Source organism: Prunus avium, chromosome 7 (genome assembly GCF_965620075.1).
Source record: "Prunus avium chromosome 7, drPruAviu1.hap1.1, whole genome shotgun sequence".
In the NCBI taxonomy this organism is placed as follows: Eukaryota; Viridiplantae; Streptophyta; class Magnoliopsida; order Rosales; family Rosaceae; genus Prunus; species Prunus avium.
This window is the reverse complement of record NC_142290.1, coordinates 38,908,125-38,926,292: the sequence shown is the minus strand read 5'-3', so window position 1 is coordinate 38,926,292 and position 18,168 is coordinate 38,908,125. Positions and strand designations below refer to the sequence as shown.

Genomic DNA, 18,168 nt, shown 5'->3' with positions numbered 1-18,168 from the left:
ACACTAGAAAGATAAAACCTGAGCGCCATGAAAATGATTAACAAGGTAAGGATAAATGAAGCAAGGATAGAGATAGATCATTATTACTTCTCAAGTTTTAGGAAGCAAACGTGTTGAAGAAAATAAAATATTAATTCATCAGCAGTATGCCCAATTCAACAATTAGATAGATCAATAGAAAGCAAACTGGCGGATACAAACATATTACCGTTGTTCCCAGTTAATCAAATAATTCCAATCTAGAACCTTTCCACTTCTGGATGGAACATATTTACATGAAAAATCAATCCGATGATGACCAAACAAACGGAACATAGATGAAAACCCACAATTGCATTGCATGATTCCTCTCATTGTGGCTGATACTCGGGGTTAAATGCAAGTGCCTCTCGGTAGATCAGCTCTTTCATCTGTTCCTCAGTCAGTGCGTGCTGCTCAAAGTCGAAGCTGAAGGGAGTCATGCAAACAGGCTCATCACTGATGTCGTGGAGAGATGTCAAGTAGGGGTGAGCTAGGGCATCTTCAACTGCAACGTAAGGAAAACTCAAGAAATTTGAGCAGCAATACAAATTTGAATGTAAGACTATCAACATAAATGCTCACATGTTAACTTTTACAGTTCCAGCCAACCTATGAAAGTAAGCATGGTAAATAGCTTGAGATCAATTTTTAAACTGAAAATATATATACAAAAAGTAGCATCGGAAGTGTAATATCAATAATTCTCTCTGTTCCCAACCAAAGGCTATATATAGAAGTTAAAAATGTTGATGGTGATTATGTCCTGCATACGAGAGCAAGGAAGACCTTCAAAATTGGAGATGAAAACCTACTACAAGGTGTTCGAAGGTAAAAAGGGGTTGATTTCATGGATGACAGCATGAAAGGTAGGAGCTCCTGCTAAAGCATCATTCTCTTCTGTAAATCATACCCGCACAAAATATTAAGCTTAAGGAAAGGCAGTGGAAAGCTGGCCTTCCACGTTTAAGAAGATGTTTTAATAAAGATATTGGGAGATCTAAACTTCAGCAAAGGATTTGCTGTTTTAGCTCGAAAGTTGTATGGAAAAGAGAAGAATGTGGAGTTTGTAGATGTACTCATGTGCTAGATCCACATGGGAGTAGTAGATCCACTCTTTTGACTACATATGAGCATGGCATACTAAACAGGAGGCAGAAACACGTAATGCTGAGCCAATAAAGCACATAAGAAGTACAGATTACAGACACTCTGATTTTTTTAATCAGACTAGAGATCATTTGAGTAAAGGCAACTTACCTGTAATTCTCTTTGTAGGAACAAATGTCAACATCTTTTCAACAAGATCAATAGCTGAAGGATGGACGTGAGGGAACTTCTCAGTCAATGACTGTCGACGGTGCGGAGGAAGTTGCTGAATATATCTCTTAGCATTTTCATTTAAAAACCCCAGCTCAGCCTCTGATGGGGTGCCAATCAGCTGCAAGGAGTTGTGATGATTAACCACTGATTCATAGATATCTACACTACAAACATACAATTTTAGAAACATGAAGATTTTCAAATTCCCTATTCAACACCAAATGGTCCTAATGTGAGACATGTTATGCTTATTATTCATGACCACAGAAAAAACCTAAAATTTAAAAATAATGTCAATGAGGAGTGCTAATAATGCTATTTAAGGACCCTGTACTGTGAAAAATAATTATGATATTTCTTTCTTAAAGAAATCATCCATCCGATGATCTTAGGTTTGCGAAAACAAATGATTTATGACCAGACAAATATAATTTAAGTTACCTCCATAAGCAGACGAAGTTGATGCACATGATCTCTGCCAGGAAACAATGGCTTCCTATCCATCAATTCCATGAAAATACAACCGACTGACCATACATCAATAGCTGCAGTGTAATCTGAAGAGTTTAACAGAAGCTCTGGTGCACGGTACCATCTTGTAACAACATATTCAGTCATAAAATCAGTCTCGGAGGTGACTCGAGCTAGTCCAAAATCACATATTTTTAAGTCACAGTTGGCATTTAGGAGAAGATTGCTAGGTTTTAAGTCCCTGTGCAGAACGTTTGCGGAGTGAATGTATTTCAATCCGCGGAGGATCTGATATAAGAAATACTGCACGGAAAAGGAAGAAAAAAAATGGAAAAAACAGTAATTATTTGATCTTGAGTCTGATCTATATGGTCTGAGATCATTAAAACCAGAACTTAATGACAACTCACATAAAGAAAAAGACTCTGAACTTAGATGAAGGAGATGCATTTGGTGGGGTGTGGGTGGGGATATGTAGCACAATATTTGCACCTGCTTTTATAGACCCAAGCACATAAGAACTGATAACCACACATTCTGCCAAAAGATCCCAGGAAACTTATTGCCTAAATGTAATGTACAACCTGGTGATAATAGCTTTTTGATAGGAACTAGAAAAATCTAGCTTTCAAACCAATGCCCCCAAGGAAAACAAACAGCATAGGTGAAAAAGAAAAAGGCTTGAAGTCTAATTTCAAGTTTACTCAAGAACTCTTGTTGACAAGGAGCAACTATTCTAATCAATTTTTATCATTATCAATGAGAACAGCGAGAGGAATGTTATTGCTCCGCAACTGTCCAAATTGTTGAGAAAAAGATGCAGATGCGGCAAAGAACTTGTCTTTTATCAGACTTGTAACCAGAAATGGTACAAAATAAACAATACCACATAAAAATACCAAGACACTCATCTTTGCTACAAATACAACACAAAAGAATGCTCTTTGTCTCAACTAAAAACCTTATTTGCAGACTTGGCATTAGGTAATTGATATTCATATTAAGAGGAGAAGAAGAAGAAGCAGAACCTGACAGTGCTCCTCGGAGAGTGCTTGATTGGATCGAATGATTTGATGGAGGTCAGTGTCCATTAGCTCGTATGCGATGTAAACATCATTAAATTGGTCCCTCCGCGGTGGAGGGATTATATCCCTAATTGCAACAACATTTTCATGATCCATATGCCGCAGCAGCTTGATCTCTCTCAGAGTCCTCTTCGCATCGATCTTGTTGTCGAACGCATTTGCAATCTTCTTTATCGCAACGTGCTCGTTCGTCTCCGAATTCAAAGCAGAACTGTATATGTTTTTGTTAATTTTCAAGATTAGTAAGTTATACGATCCCCAAATGATGAATCTTTCGTTTTCTTTTTTCATTTTTCATTTAAAATAGAACACGAATAACGCGAAGAGAAAGAAAAAGGAAATGGAAATGGAAGAATGAACAGAGAGAGAGAGAGACCAAACGATGCCGTATGCGCCTTTACCGATAGGCATGATAGGGGGCTTGTATTTGGCAGTGACCTCGAAGACGTTGCCGAAGATGTTGTACTGAATGAATCGACCGCCGTGGCTCAGCGTGGCCGGAATGCTCTCGACTCCGGGCATGACCGGATGCGGTGGTGGAGGCTGTTGCTGTGGGTGGGTAGAGTCCGCTTGTGCCGGTGGTGGGGCCGCCTCTGACATGACGGTGTCGGCCGATTGAGCTGCCGCCCCTCTTGCCTCCATTTTCGGTTTGATCGATACGATATCGATTGTTTGTTTGTTGATTTTGTAGTAATGGCAGTGAGAAGCTCTCAGGCTCAGCCCTAATAAGCTAGGGAAGAAAGAAAGTGTTTGTTTGTTTGTATGGTTGATGATTATAGAGGAGAGAGTATAATAAAATTGATTCTGGTTATGGAACTTGACTTGTGGAATTGATTAATAATGGGTTTTTATTGGTGAGCTTCTTATATATTGAGTTTCAGATTGTGTCTGTTTGTTTATTTTGTGCCATTTTGGTCAGTGTCAATTTGTCAAACAGATGTAATATTTTCCATTTATTCAATTTCTGCAACAAAATTAGCAATGTCTACGCCACTCCCTTTTCTTTTCTTTTCTTCTTTCTTCTTTTTCTTCTTTTTTCTTTTTTTCTTTTTTTCTTTTGTGAATTTATGATTTGATTTCGATGTTTTAGCCTAATTAGGCCGTCTTAATGCATTTTATATGTAAATATGAAGGACAATAATTGGAATTCGATGTGCTTGCTTATTGTATATACATTTGTTAACTTGTAACTAGAAACATAATTTGCATTTTATATGTAAATATGAAGAAAAATAACGTCCTCGACCTCGAAGATTAATAAATTATTTAAAAACATACTTTTTCTTCTTTCTAAAAAAATAAACTTTTTCTTAATAAAAATATTTGTATTTACATTAAAAAATAATAATAATAATAATAAGTGTGTTCATATCTATAATAAGGGGTCAGGCTGTTTGTCTCATTCTTTTGATCAATAAATTTACCTCATCCTTGAGAAATAAAAGCATTCATTTGTATTAATTAAAGAAGCAAATCATCAGTTGTGGGCGTTGTGGCTGGCAGTTAGTTCTCTTTCTTTCTTTCTTTCTTTCTTTCTTTCTTTCTTTCTTTGGGCCTTGTCGCTTGCGCTTGTGCCACATTTCCGTTTTGGTCTTTCAGCCATAGAAGAAAACGTACTTGTATTCGTTCTTGATAGATAGGCCTGACCTGCCTTGCTTTGGTAATTGGTGCCACCTTTACCTTTTCGTTTTACAAACTCTCTGTCTGACTGTCTGAGTTTGGTTTTTCGGCGCCACACACCACAGCCCTATATCAATCCACCCTAAGCCCAATTACCAATAATTAATGAAGAAAAAAACTCTTGAAATTAAACCCAAAGAAAGTAAGTCAAGCAAGCAAGCACCAACCACTTATTCATCATCCCAATATTCGACAAGTTTTTTATATTTTGATTATAGGGTTTAGCGCTAGCGGCGGAATTTCTTGGTTTATATATTCAGTCTTCCTCTTCCTCCTGGAATATTCATAGTCTGCTTCTTCTGGGTTGGTTTTGGTTAGCTTTTCCTTGCCTGGTACTGATAGCTTTACTTCTTAATCCTGTTTTGAGTCTTGTCTCGGCAATGCATTATGCATGCTATATATGCTACTCCAAATTCTGTACTCGTTTAGTTTTTGTTTAAACAAAACAAAACAAAACAAAAAATACAAGGAAATTCGACGACTACTTAGTTATACTTACTAAAGATGATTGACTATTCGGAAACTGATGATGATTTGAAATTAATACAATATCTAATGATATGTTGTTGTTAACTTGTTATACAAGAACCCAGGTACCCTCGTGCATGTCCAGCTATGATGTTTAATGGCTTTTGCGGCGCCACTAAGACAGACGCAGACTGTTTTGAAAGATGTCGGCAAGTTGACGGAAGCCATGCTCAATGCATACCCGAAAAACACAATGCTCGTGTTATTGCGTGCGTTTGTAAATTTTGTTGAATATCCATCAATCAAACAAACAAACAAGAAGATTTATCAAACATGTCTTTCTATCCCGATTCCTATCCTATCCTATCACCACCCCAAACCACTAGCCACCACCACTATCCTGATTCCCTTTATCTCTTCTGTTCTGTTGTGTTTTGTAGTAATAAGAGATCGATGTAGGAGGAGGGAGCCTAGCCTAGCCTAGCTCAGCTCAGCTACTAAAGATTGTCTTCTCTTACAGTTTAGTTATCAGTTCTTGTATAAATATCTAGACAGACAAGATTATCCAATGAACATCCAGTCCTTATTTACAAACAAATTTGCTTATTTTCCCCTCTATTATCAATGCATCAACATTATTATATGTTGTTCTTGTTGTTACTACCACTAAACCACAAGTTAACCTCAATAATAAAAAAAATCTTATTTTCTTTTTCCTTTGGAAATTATAACCTGAAAATCAATTGAAAGATGATCCATACTGGGCATGATATATCCAAATGAATCGAATGATTCGTGTTTGGTTCACTGCATTTGGAAAATCTCTTGAAACATAAAGCTGGATGGAACTGCTGAATACTTTCAGAATCGGTTTAAGAGGGTAAACTCCTTATTGATCTTCATTCATTCGTTAAAGCCAGATTGCAAACTCCAATGGTATAAGGTCTCAAACAATGGTAGCTAAAATATAAGTTTGCTACAATTCCAAATAATAACTAGTTATCATCCCTGCAGTTGTTGGAAGAAAGCAAATCTTTACAATGCGATTCTATTCTACCATGTAAACGCAGGTAACACGTATGATGGGTAAGCATCGTATTTGGAAGCAAGAGCTTGCACAGAAGATGTATCCGCAACATCTCCAAAACTACTGAGTCCAAGTTCAGTTGCATGGATCCCAGCTGTGATAAAAACTGATTGGATTACAGCTGCATTTGCACCCTTAATGTCATGGTGAAGAGAATCACCCACTGCTATAGAATCAGCAGGGTCTACACCAGCTAACGCCATTGCTGATTTATAGATGACCTGTGTAAAATGCCACAAAGGTGTAAACTGGTCAATCTAAAACTTTGCTAACTCTGTAACATATTAAAACCATTAAATAACTCAATGCATCTTACTTGCATAGCACTGATAAGCAAAAATGCAAAAATAATAAAGATTCTACAAGCTTAGGAAACTACAATATGAGAAACTGTGCATTGCAAGCAGCGGTGAATGGAAAATTTTATGCTAGGGAGCACCATATATATATATATATATATATATATATATATATATATATATATCTTGAGCATATTTACATACTTGGATGCAATGCAACCTAGAGCAAGAATGTGAGTATAGTTTGTAAAGCAATATATATTAAGGGTAAAGTTATTCATATAATGATGTTGACAACGGTAACCAGAGAACAATGTCATTAGATCACCTTATCAGGCTTGCCCATCCATTTCACTTCACCCCCCAGCTTTTCATACCTGGCAGCCAGAGTCCCTAATAGGAAATTTATTTACATGAGGCTCATGTAAGCAAACAATATTAGAATTAACATCATGTGTAACACAAAAGTAATAAAATCATTTGATCTGAGTTCAAAGTTAATTGATTAAGTTTCACATGATGTTGCTTTTGGCTTTAGGGAAATATAAGACCAGCCTAGTAAGTCATATATGCCATTCTAAATATCGTGAAAATATCCATATATATGGGTGTTGTGTTTAGCTAAAATAGAAGTTTTACCAGGCATTACACGCAAGGCTCTAGCCTCAACAGTCACAAAATCTGGATTGGCTACCACCATAGGGATGTGTTTAGCAGCACATTGTTCCAATATACTTTCCAGTTCCTCAAGTTTCATGGGAAGCGCATCACCAGAAGGAAGCCCCAAGGCTTCAGTACCATGGACCAAAATAAATTCAGCATCCTGAACATTCTCCACAACTTGTAATCCCAGGCCCTACAAGAGATTGATAAAGCCAGTTTTACAGTTAAAACTGGATCAAATAACATAAGAAAATAAGTAAAGGAAAAAATTATTTCAAGCTTGAATCTTCTACAAATCATATTTGCCTGTAAAGGTTTTCTTTCTTAAAACCAATGACCTTAATGATGATCATCCCCTGCCTTTATGAAAAGTAAAGTCACTACGCCTCAACATTCAAATAGGATCTTAATGTGCTAGGGGAGGAGGCAGGGGAGAAAGAGAGTTCCCAGATACTCCTTCAAGATAGTGGGATTAACTGGAGGAATGGAGAAAAAGGGTCTCTAAAGTTAACAATGGCTGTACCTCAAGAGATATGGCACCACGAGCACTCCAAGTCATATGAATGCAAGATTTTCCCAGTGCTGCAAACCAAGCATCATCTCTCCTTTTTCATAACAACATACAGTAGAAGTTACAAGAATCCTAGTAGATACATCAATAAGATAAAAAAAAAGTGTTCTTGGAACACATAGCATTCCACTTCTCTGTTCAATAGAGGCATGTAGAGCATATTGCTATGAAAGAGAAAGGCTGGACAGAAAGATTGAATAAATAAATAAATGAATAAACCGAAAAGCAGATAGAGGTGGCATAGAAATAAGTAAATGATGACAGACTAACAGTTATGCAAATTAACATTTTAAACAAAATGTTCGAACTAATATTTTTATCATGAAAATCTGCACAACCATGGCTCCACAATTTAACATATAAAGCAGAGGCAGTACAAATTTAGAAACAATTTTAGAAACATCAGTTTCATAAACTTCTAATCCTAAAAGTTGGACTCTTTCGCATATAGGAAATTTGGAAGGAAAAAAAAAGTTCACTTTCTGGATGATACTGAGCTCAAACTTCAGAAATGAAACAGTTCATGGTGATATCAATGCAAATCAGCACTATTGTTACCATACATTTGGAATACCTACATGCTAGTCAAAAAGTTTTAAGCAGAGAAACTAGCAGATATTAAGTTGATAATATTACATCAAAGGCAAACTGTGAACTAGTCTGGCCTGTCCATCATCGGAGGAAGAAAACCGAATGCATAATCTACCTCAGATGATTTTAACAATTTTCAAAGAATACACGGTGGCCAACCTTTGCAAGTTCTGATGTGTTAATTCTCCACTCGTGATGGCTCCAACAAAGAGAGAAGGATCAAACCCTAGGCTTCTCAATTTCTCCATGGTTGTAGACGAGCGTCTTGAGGAATTACTTATAATTACCATCTTTGCACCACTACTTGCTAGGTTTTTTACTGTTAAACAAGAACAAGGTTATAGAAATAAGCACCGCCGCATTGCTAATTGAAAATAGAAAGACTTATGGGGTATCAACTAAAACAAAAGCTTACCCAAATGCCAAAACTAACAGATGAAAACATACATGTTGTGATTGCACCAGGATAAGGCTGCTTCCCGTCATGGAGGACTCCAAACTGATCTAAGAACCAGGCCTGCACCACAAACATCACCAGACATGAATATGTGTAATTTAAAGATTTAGAAAACTTATGAAGTCAGTTCAAGTTCATAAAACAATCATCTTGAAACTACATTAAGTCAGGCAGCTTAATTATGTATAAGACTTGGATCAAGCTAGGACAAAAGGCTTTCAGACTCGTTTTCTTTGCAAATCTGAATTTTTAATGAAAAATGAATAATCAGAGTAAATGAAAACAGAGAGATTGGACTAACGACCCAGCTTGTTTCTCTTTCTAGTGAAAATTCTTGTCTTTTTATTTTCTTCTCTTAATTAAATAAATGTTCCTAAGAAAGCGAAATTGGGTGGTAATGCGAAGTGCGAACCTTGAAACGGTGGGTTTCGGAAAGCTGTTGAAGCCCAGTTAAGCTCTGGAAGAGCTGAACATCATTCGATTGAACAGAGCATCTAGGCATCATCTTCTTCTTCTTCTTCTTCGTCTTGTTGTTCTGTCACTTGTGTTCTGTCTGTGTGTGCGGTTGGTTTGGTAAGTGTGCTTGATTGATATTTACTTAAACACGCGTGATAAGAGCGTGAGAAGTTGGTGAAAAATACGAATAAAATAGAGTTTTTATATAAACAAAGCCAAAATTTCAAATATTGTCAAAAACTCACCTAAATATACACAAATGCTCTTAAAAATTGAAACCCACATAAACCTAAAAAGCAAAATCCTACTATACGAAGTTTGGAATTGCACGTCTGTAGCCTTGGTCGAACTATTGGTGAGTGATGTTCTTCTTTTTCTTTTTGCATATTTTGTGCTTATTCGTGTGATTGCTTCTTTCTTTTAATTGTTTCTTCATTTCTTTGGCTTGGTATTCAAGAAGAAGTAAGCCTATTATAGTAGAAGAAAGTCCCACGAATTTGAACACTACACAAACTTGGGACTGATCCCATGGATAATAGTGTAAAAGCTTTTACATACACTATACTATAGATCAAATGCATAACTCTATTTAGTCATGAGGTTTTTGTTTTTAGCATTTTAAGATTTTAATAATTGTTGATGAAACGCTTACTTTTGATTCTCCACATTTGTAGGCTTATTTGTATTGCACTTGTGTAGACCAATAACTTTTATGGTCTTATTTGTACTTCTTTTTATTTGTAACTGGAAAATATAAAAACGAGTCATTTACTAATGTTGTGGTTGATTAATTAATACTGTTACATTCTAACTTACTGAATAACATTAATGCACAATTGATATTTGCTATTCTAACCAAAAAATAATAATTAGGGTCTAGACATTGTTTTCTCAATGTGTAATGTATTATATAAAATGTTGGCTTACCTTTCAAGATAATGTTTAATTTGACAATTTTGATTAACAACGGGTTAACTCAATGTATAAAAATTGCAAAACTAAAAGACTATTTGTTTAAGATAAAATTACGATAGAGGAGCTTCAGAATAAGGTATATGACATTGTAAATGTGGACCGAAATGAGTATGAAATAAATATCAAAGTCATATACGATGCAATGAAAAGTGCATGGCTTGCAGAAATAGTTTATGATGATGACATGAGAACTTTTATTTTTTAAAGTCTTTCAAGGATTTACAAGATTCCATTGTGCATTACATTGAAGCGTAAAATATTTTCTTATGGAAGTGGAAGCAATCAACCAATGCCAATAGGCCTCAATTTGGGTACTAAAGATGATTTAGAAGATAAAGATCAGTACCATGATTCAGAAAATGACTTGGGAAATGCAGAAATTGAGGACTCAAAATACGAAGAGGAAAACACTACAACACAGCTAGATGAGTTGCTTTGTGATAACACGCCATTTGAGGATATGCCACATGTAGAGGTTGATTATGTGTTCCAAGATAATGTTGAATTCAATGACTTGCCTCGTGAAAACATGGGATGTGATGATGTTTCAGCTATCAATGTGCACTCTGATGAACCCAACCCCAACAAACCAAATGCTCGGAACAAGGATAAAAATAATGTAAATGGATCAGACATCACATAGCTATGCAATGCAAGTGGAGATATAAATGTAGGTTAAGTGTATGAGACTAAAGAGGATATAAAAACAAAGTTGGGTATTGATGCTATAACGAAAAATTATGAGTTCAAAGTGAAGAGATCCAATAAAGAAAGATTTGAAGTTGGTTGTGTTGATGCATATCTTGTTCATGAATTTGATCGTCTTATGGTGCAAATATTTAATGTTGATTCTAAAGTGAGTGATTATCTTAATGCAGCTGGATATGAAAAGTGGGCTTGTACAACCTAATGACAACAAATATTGCCGAATGACTCAACTCAATCACTAGAGATGCTCGTAAACTACAAATTACCAATTTTATAGAGTATTTAAGAATGAATATACTTCAAAAGTGGTTCCATGAACGTCAAACTGAGACAGCCAAAATAAATTCACATTTGATAGAGTGGGCAAACAATTTGGTGCGAGAAAATAACAAGAAAGGGTTGTCATTGCAGGTATTTCAAATTCATTACATTTTATTTTGTTTCAAGTAAGGAATATATGCAGACATTTGACAGAGTGGGCAGACATTTTTTGGACTAATACAAGAGGATGGCCCAATTTCTAAAAAAAACAAAGGATGGGCCAATGCGAATTGAAAGTGAGGACACGCGGCCAAGTCCAGGGTCGAGGCAATTAAGCAAACCAGTCCAGTCCACTAACGCTATGAATTATAAAAACGACATCGTATGAAGAAGAAAACCTTCGTATCCAAAAAGGCGCCTGATCTCGCAAATGATAAAACCTTAACCCTCGGAGTCCCAAACGCGAGTGAGAGCAGATCTGAGAAAATGAGAGATGTGAAACACAGAGAGGGTCTAGAAACCCTAACAATGGCATTGTCTCTGTGATCGGAGCCTTCGTTGTAGATCAGAGACATGAGCGTGAAGAAAGAGAGAGACGACGGGGCATGAAGAAAAGCTCCTCCAATGCGATTCTTGTTTTGCGAGGTTTAACGCCTCGATGACCACCATTGATCCACGATCGGATCCGTTCAAGAGCTCACCGTTGACATCGCGTAGTAATTAACACCAAGACCAGAGATCTGATGGGGTTAGGTATGGGGTTTCCAGGACCCGTCAAAGTTGATTTTGAAATTTAGGGTTTATTACTGAGATCATTGTTTTTTATTTGATGGAGCGACATGCCTGAGGAATTAATTAGTAGGTCGGTCTTTAATTCAATGCATTAATGCGTTCGCTGTTTGCTTCCATTCCAGGTACACTCCCTGTCTGCTTGCTCAAGATGCGATCGGGCGCGATGTGGATTGATAGAGGCACTGACAGCGGGCCTTCCATATCTTTAAGGTTTTACTCCTTACTCGTTCAAGCATGTGGATGTATGTTTTTCTTTTGTAAAATTTCATTTTTTGTTTTTAAATGGTAACAAAATGAACAAAAATAAGTTTCCAGAGGCAAATAGCATAGTATTGTTGAAAACTTGAACGATATATGTGACAAAAACAAAATTGGCACACATTATGGGAGCGCTTTGACATAGCATATTTTTGTTGAATGATGTATTCTGATATGAGGGAGTGGGGGACGGTATCTTACATATGGAATCGGGAACATTGTGACATTACATCAGTGATACACGGTGGTGTGGTGAATTTAAAAGTAATCATTTGTAGCAATATCGGATGGTCTAATAGACTGTTCGGCAACTTGATGTTCTGACAAAAAATGATGGGGTTTCTCGAACTTTCAATGTAACATGACGTGGAAGACATTAGAACGTGAAAAATCATAAATGGGTTAGTGCATTATTCAAATATTGTCGCACACAATGTTCTATGCAATGTCAGTAATCTGAGTGTTTTAATTAGACTCTCTGCTTCTCAACTTTTCAAGTAAGGATTCGAATGCAAGGAGTCCCAGAAGTTCTCAGTATTTGCTTTTGCATCTATGCACCCAAGCAATGTTTATAGGTTATTACCATGGAAATAAAATTTGAAGCAGTAAATTTCATAGAACTAAAATTTATCTGCCCACATTGTCAAATATATACCGAGGATAGATTGGCAGTTATAAATTTAGAAGTCTATTCACTTTCTCTCTCTGTCCTTCTGTTATATTTCCTAGTTGTAGATGGTACATATCAATCTTAATTTGATATAATTTCTCATTGTAGCTGTTTATCATTCATATTTTGTTATCTATTGACAATACCTTTTGATTGTATACAAGCTGGAAGATATAAAACATATATAATTTCTGTTTTAATTGTTTTCCGTGTGTTGGCAGGTATTCTTTTTGGTAGTAAAATGGTTATTAATGTACAAATGTCGTAATAGAGTATTTTAAAATGTTTCTTCAGGATGTTGTGTTCTGGTTTGCGATCTTTAACATTCAGTGGTTATCCCACACCAAAGTTCTTCCTATGAGTTGCAGCATCTTGCATTTTAAATAAAAGAACCTGTTGTTCTATGTTCTTTTTTGTTATTGACATAACAAACTGTTCTTCCTATCATTCCCACTTGTTACATTTGAACTTTAATTTTTTTATTCTATGGTATTTTTTATATGCTTTTATATTACTACCTTTCAAGTTTGTCCACATTTTAAAGACATTATCGTTCCTGAAATGCCAGCGCTGGAGTATGTTACTGTTAGCTTTTCATTTTGTAGGTAATTTTTGAGGATTGATGTTTCTTCTAGAGACATGCAATGATGTTTTTTGTCAGTTAGTTCGTTAGTGCGACGCTTTCTTATGTTTGTTTGTTGTGTCGTACACTTGCACATTCAGTAGTTCTGCCTCGGTTCAACTTATTATTTTGCACACTGGCCATCTGGTTTATTTCAGTCTTTATTCCAATTGTTATTATTTCTGATGGTTCTAATTGTTTAATTTTGTCTCAACTTTTGAGTCTTAATATTATTTTATTAATTGTTTAACTGTTTTTTCTCCCAGCATATCTAAAACCTGAGGCTACCAGGATTTCGCCTCAAATTTCCGTTTTTTTTTTTTTTTTTTATAACTAATTTGATCTAATTTCAATCAAAACAAGTCTGTATAATATCAATTCTTTTATTTGATTGCTGCGGATTGTAGTTATTACCTGGATCGATTCTTCGGACCCGCAATACTGAATTGGGCGTCGTCAAGTTTAAGGTTTATTATAAACGTCCAAATAGGACCACCTAAAGGCCCATGCAACACAAAATTGGGGCAATGAATGAGCCATGAACGAACAGAAAGGCCCACTGGAAAACCCATACAAGGTAAATATGCCCAATAAACTACAAAATCGGCCCGATGAATGGCCACCAAACGACAAAGTAGTCCCAATAAAGGGCCACTGAACGACAAAGTTAGCCCAAAGAAGAGTCACTGGATGACAAAATAGGCCATGTAAATCACTAAACGACAAAATAGGCCATGACGGTAAATAAACGACAAATAGGCCCAGAAAGGAGCACTAAACGACAAAAATTGGCCCAATTAAGGACCGCTAAAAGGCAAAATAGGCCCAATGAAGGACCGCTAAAAGATAAAATAGGCTCACTGATGGCTACTAAACGACAAAAATAGGCCCAATGAGGCACCGCTAAAAGACAAAATAGGCCCAGAAAGGAGCACTAAACGACAAAAATGGGCCCAATTAAGGATCGCTAAAAGACAAAATAGGCACACTGATGGCTACTAAACGACAAAAATAGGCCCAATGAGGCACCGCTAAAAGACAAAATAAGCCATCAAAGGAGTACTAAACGACAAAAATAGGCACAAGGAAGGAACATAAAAAGACAAAATAGGCCCAATAAGGCCACTAAACGACAAAAAGAGCCCAATGAAGGACCACTAAAAGACAAAATAGGCCCAAATAAAATCTACTAAACGACAAAACAGGCCCAACTCAGCATCCTATTTTGTCGTTTTCTAGGATTTAATGGGCCTATTTCGTCGTTTAGTGATCATCTCCTGGGCCTATTTTGTCGTTTAGTGATCCCCTCCTGGGCCTATTTTGTCGTTTATTGGCCGTCATTGGGCCTATTTTATCTTTTAGTTTGTCTTCCTTTGGGCCAATTTTGTCGTTTAGTGCTCACTTTTGGGCCAATTTTGTCTTTTAGTGGTGCTTTATTGGGCCAATTTTTGTCGTTTAGTGCTATCATTGGGCCAATTTTGTCTTTAGCGGTCCTTCATTGGGCCAATTTTTGTCGTTTAGTCATCCTTTATTGGGGCCTATTTTGTCTTTTACCGTACCTTTATTGGGCCAATTTTTGTCGTTTAGCGGTATTGATTGGGCTTTTTGTCGTTTATTTGGGGTCATTGGGCCTATTTTGTCTTTTAGTGATTTACGTGGCCTTTTATGTCATCTAGTGGCTCTTCTTTGGGCTTACTTTGTCGTTCAGTAGCCCTTCATTGGGACTACTTTGTCGTTTAGCGGCCATTCGTCGGGCCAATTTTGTAGTTTATTGGCCCTTCATTGGGCCTTTTTATCTTGTATGGGTTTTCTAAAAGGCCTTTTTGATCGTTTATGGCTCATTTGTTGGCCCAATTCTCTGTCTCTCTCGCCAGATCTGTAAGTCCAAAGCTCATAATTCGCGATAAAACCCATTTTTTAACAGTTTTCGCCCATGCCAAGTTAATCCAATGTCTCTCTGTCTCTCTCTGTGTCCCCCTTTTTTTTTTCCGATCATATATAAGGATGGGGTTTTATGGCCATAAAACAACTCATGAGCTTACATTAAGTATGAAAAAGGCATCTCAAGCATGGGGCGTCATTTTTTCCTTTCAGAACAAGAACGCCAATCCATGTAGGCTTAAAGCTATTCGGTTGAGTGGGTTTTCTAATATTTTTCTGCTGATTTGACTTCCACGTTGGATTTAACATCTCGTTTGGAGGAGTTTTTATCAAAAATAGCCAAACTGAGGAATACACTGTAACATACTAATGTTCCACTGATGAGAATATGACCATGATTCTGCAACTCACATAATATCACTGCAATGGCAAAGTCAGTTTAGAAGTCTAAAGATGTTAAAAAAGGGCATAATAAAGGAAAAGGGATAACCCACAGTTAGTTAGAAAACAGTCTATTTTGACATCATTAAGAACTAATCCAGTGCTGCAAAAGACAGTCTTCTCATCACCCATGACTTATGAAAATCATGTTAGGAAATTAAAAATATATATTATTATAAATTCATGTTAAGCAATCAACTAAGGTTTGATATGCTTCACATATGAAACCGGATGTTTGAGCATTCACACACGGACACACAAAAGGAGAAGACCACAGATACATATCTCAGCAAATCATGAAAGTCAGCACTGTCCATTTAGTACTACAGCCCTAAAGATGAGTGGTAAAATTCTATCATATAGAAGGTTTAACGTAATTTGTGATAGGAGAAAGTTCAAGGTCATTAAAAGTAAATCAAACCCAGATTGCAGATTGGGTGTGTCCAATAACCCATGAAGAATTCCTTGCTATATTAGGGAGCCTGCAATGCAAAGAGATCATCGTTTTTTTTTTTGTCATTCATATGAATTTTGGAAATTACACTTCCATCAAATCATACTTGTCCCTGTGTTGTGGCACCACTTGTAAAGCAGGTAGGGCAATGGGTTACCCATTGGCGCCACATAAGATAGGATCTATTTGAATAACTCAAACCCAGAGGTTCTTCAGTTGCCCCTAACAAACTCTAGGAAGTTGAATGAAATGCTTAAGGAAAGCAGGGTTAATATCCTATATAAATAATGGTATGATTTAATCTTAAATGATAAATTGAATATTTTTACAAAGTCCTATATGTATTGAAATGTCACTGTCTGCATGTGTGTGTGTGTGTGTGTGTGTGTGTGTGTGTGAGAGAGAGAGAGAGAGAGAGAGAGAGAGAGGGGAAAAATATGAATGGAAGGATGAAGGTCCTTTTACTATGGCTTCTCTCTTCCTTCCCACGGGCTTGTCACAAAATTCTACAGAAGTACCACATCTTGTTATGCTTTAAAGTTTAAGACATAAGAAACTATCATAAGGCTTAAAGAGCAGACATAAGATCATTCTACAAATTGTAAGGAAACAGGAACAAGTGGTGGTAGTATAAAATAAACGTGCCTGTATGAGAAATTTATTGGAGCATCCTTTGCAATAAAGGATTTAGAAAGTGAATTTCCTTGAAACGTCCAGATTCATACGTTTTTTCAAACACAAGTTACAAAAGAAAATGCAAAATCAAAACCTCTTTAAAAAATACATAGTTTGTACAATGGGCTCAAAGAAACTTAAATTTGGACTCAGCAGAAATTTAACTACACTTGAGATGTAGATAATGAAAAAAAGGTTTTTCTCCTTTTTCCCATTTTTTTCACTCTTGATCGAGATAAAGTTGGAAATATAAACAGAAAAATAGAAAAGGAAAACGCATTAGTGCTCACCCTTTTCACCACCAATTTCTTGTCCTCAAAATAAGGGAGGATATGAAGTTGGTGGTCAAAATAACGCTCTCTGCTCTCTCCGATCCCAAATCTATAAAAAATGCGTCTGATGCACACCTACATTGAAAAACCCTAATTCGACTCCACTTCATAAACTTCATTTATTGTTTAAATGCTATTATTTCTACAACTATTAGATTTAAAGCCAATCAGGTATCACCGCGTAAGCGTTCTTCTATCATGCAAAGGAACCCTAGAATTAATACAAGAAAAAGGTGTGAACAAAAGAATAGGGCAAAGATGCTCACCCTTATTAACACAAGTCTATCATCACGCCAAGAATGAGGAACCCTCGGACGGCACCATCGGGATCTCGTACATTCTCGATGTGTTTCCCTAAGCAAAAACACATCCTCTTCCGATCTAAATACAAAACCCTAGAATTAATACAGGAAAAATGTGCGAACAAAAAGATAGGGTAACGACGCTCACCCCAATGGACGACATCGTAGATCTCGTGAGTGTATTGTCTCCATTGACGGTGGCCTGCGAAGCCGATTGGCCATCGAAAAGCCCTAAACCCAAACTGTGCTAGTAATTCTCAGGAAGCTAGCATCGTCGACATAGTTGCGAATGTAAAAATGAATTCCTAGAACAAGACAGAAGCAAAATTTTCTCTAGCAAATCATAAACTCGAGCCTTGAATTTCTAGAGAAATCTTAACCTTGGGCCCTGATTGTCTGAAGAAACCCTAGCCCCTCGGCCTAGATTGGAGAACCACAATAGATAAGAGAATGAGGCCACGGAGTCGGCCTTATGAATGGCCCAAGGCGGGTCCCGATAGTTATAGTCCTTTTACCGTGGTAAAAAGACGTTCTTATCCTTGATGTTTTAGACTGAAATGAAGACGTGTCCAAGTGGTTTTTTTTTCTTGATACCCAAACACCCAACGAGGGCCTTTGCTTAACAAAT

At 36.7% G+C, this 18,168-nt stretch overlaps 2 protein-coding genes and 2 long non-coding RNA genes across 5 annotated transcripts; 1 reads left to right on the top strand and 3 right to left on the bottom strand.

The window, feature by feature from the left end:
* Positions 1–113: 113 nt before the first annotated feature.
* On the bottom strand, positions 114–3,787 carry MPK10 (MAP kinase 10). The gene is made up of 5 exons (XM_021958334.2): positions 3,274–3,787; positions 2,841–3,108; positions 1,783–2,115; positions 1,279–1,459; positions 114–526 (listed from the first exon to the last, which is right to left on the bottom strand). Exons 1-5 carry the CDS (start codon positions 3,537–3,539, stop codon positions 351–353), a joined length of 1,224 nt encoding a protein of 407 aa, XP_021814026.1. The 5' UTR covers positions 3,540–3,787; the 3' UTR covers positions 114–350.
* A 2,129-nt stretch (positions 3,788–5,916) lies between these two features.
* LOC110756821 (Haloacid dehalogenase-like hydrolase (HAD) superfamily protein) lies at positions 5,917–9,341 on the bottom strand. Of its 2 annotated transcripts, none has more exons than XM_021958290.2 (7): positions 9,126–9,341; positions 8,704–8,773; positions 8,416–8,575; positions 7,618–7,696; positions 7,071–7,287; positions 6,760–6,824; positions 5,917–6,353 (listed from the first exon to the last, which is right to left on the bottom strand). In XM_021958290.2, the coding sequence occupies exons 1-7, from the start codon at positions 9,216–9,218 to the stop codon at positions 6,099–6,101; spliced, it is 939 nt and encodes a 312-aa protein (XP_021813982.1). In that variant the 5' UTR covers positions 9,219–9,341; the 3' UTR covers positions 5,917–6,098. The 2 variants fall into 2 exon arrangements, with proteins under 2 accessions (XP_021813982.1, XP_021813980.1); XM_021958288.2 differs by having other exon boundaries at positions 7,618–7,699; positions 9,126–9,336.
* Positions 9,342–11,528: 2,187 nt separating this feature from the next.
* On the top strand, positions 11,529–12,284 carry LOC110756819 (uncharacterized). Its single transcript, XR_002526720.2, has 2 exons — positions 11,529–11,866; positions 12,028–12,284. It is a non-coding gene; the product is annotated as an uncharacterized LOC110756819 (long non-coding RNA).
* A 3,976-nt stretch (positions 12,285–16,260) lies between these two features.
* LOC110756953 (uncharacterized) lies at positions 16,261–18,063 on the bottom strand. The gene is made up of 2 exons (XR_002526747.2): positions 17,689–18,063; positions 16,261–17,619 (listed from the first exon to the last, which is right to left on the bottom strand). It is a non-coding gene; the product is annotated as an uncharacterized LOC110756953 (long non-coding RNA).
* Positions 18,064–18,168: the final 105 nt, after the last annotated feature.

What these genes read in the sequence shown, in the direction of transcription:
- LOC110756821 (XM_021958288.2), bottom strand. Translation starts at nt 9,218, where the DNA reads ATGATGCCTAGATGCTCTGTTCAATCGAATGATGTTCAGCTCTTCCAG. An exon ending in GTGGTGCCATATCTCTTGAG is followed by an intron (nt 7,288 to 7,617) that starts GTACAGCCATTG and finishes AATCTCTTGTAG; the next exon opens with GGCCTGGGATTACAAGTTGT. An exon ending in AGCCTTGCGTGTAATGCCTG is followed by an intron (nt 6,825 to 7,070) that starts GTAAAACTTCTA and finishes ATTTCCTATTAG; the next exon opens with GGACTCTGGCTGCCAGGTAT.
- MPK10 (XM_021958334.2), bottom strand. Translation starts at nt 3,539, where the DNA reads ATGGAGGCAAGAGGGGCGGCAGCTCAATCGGCCGACACCGTCATGTCA. An exon ending in AACTTCGTCTGCTTATGGAG is followed by an intron (nt 1,460 to 1,782) that starts GTAACTTAAATT and finishes AACTCCTTGCAG; the next exon opens with CTGATTGGCACCCCATCAGA. An exon ending in TCCTACAAAGAGAATTACAG is followed by an intron (nt 527 to 1,278) that starts GTAAGTTGCCTT and finishes CTTACGTTGCAG; the next exon opens with TTGAAGATGCCCTAGCTCAC.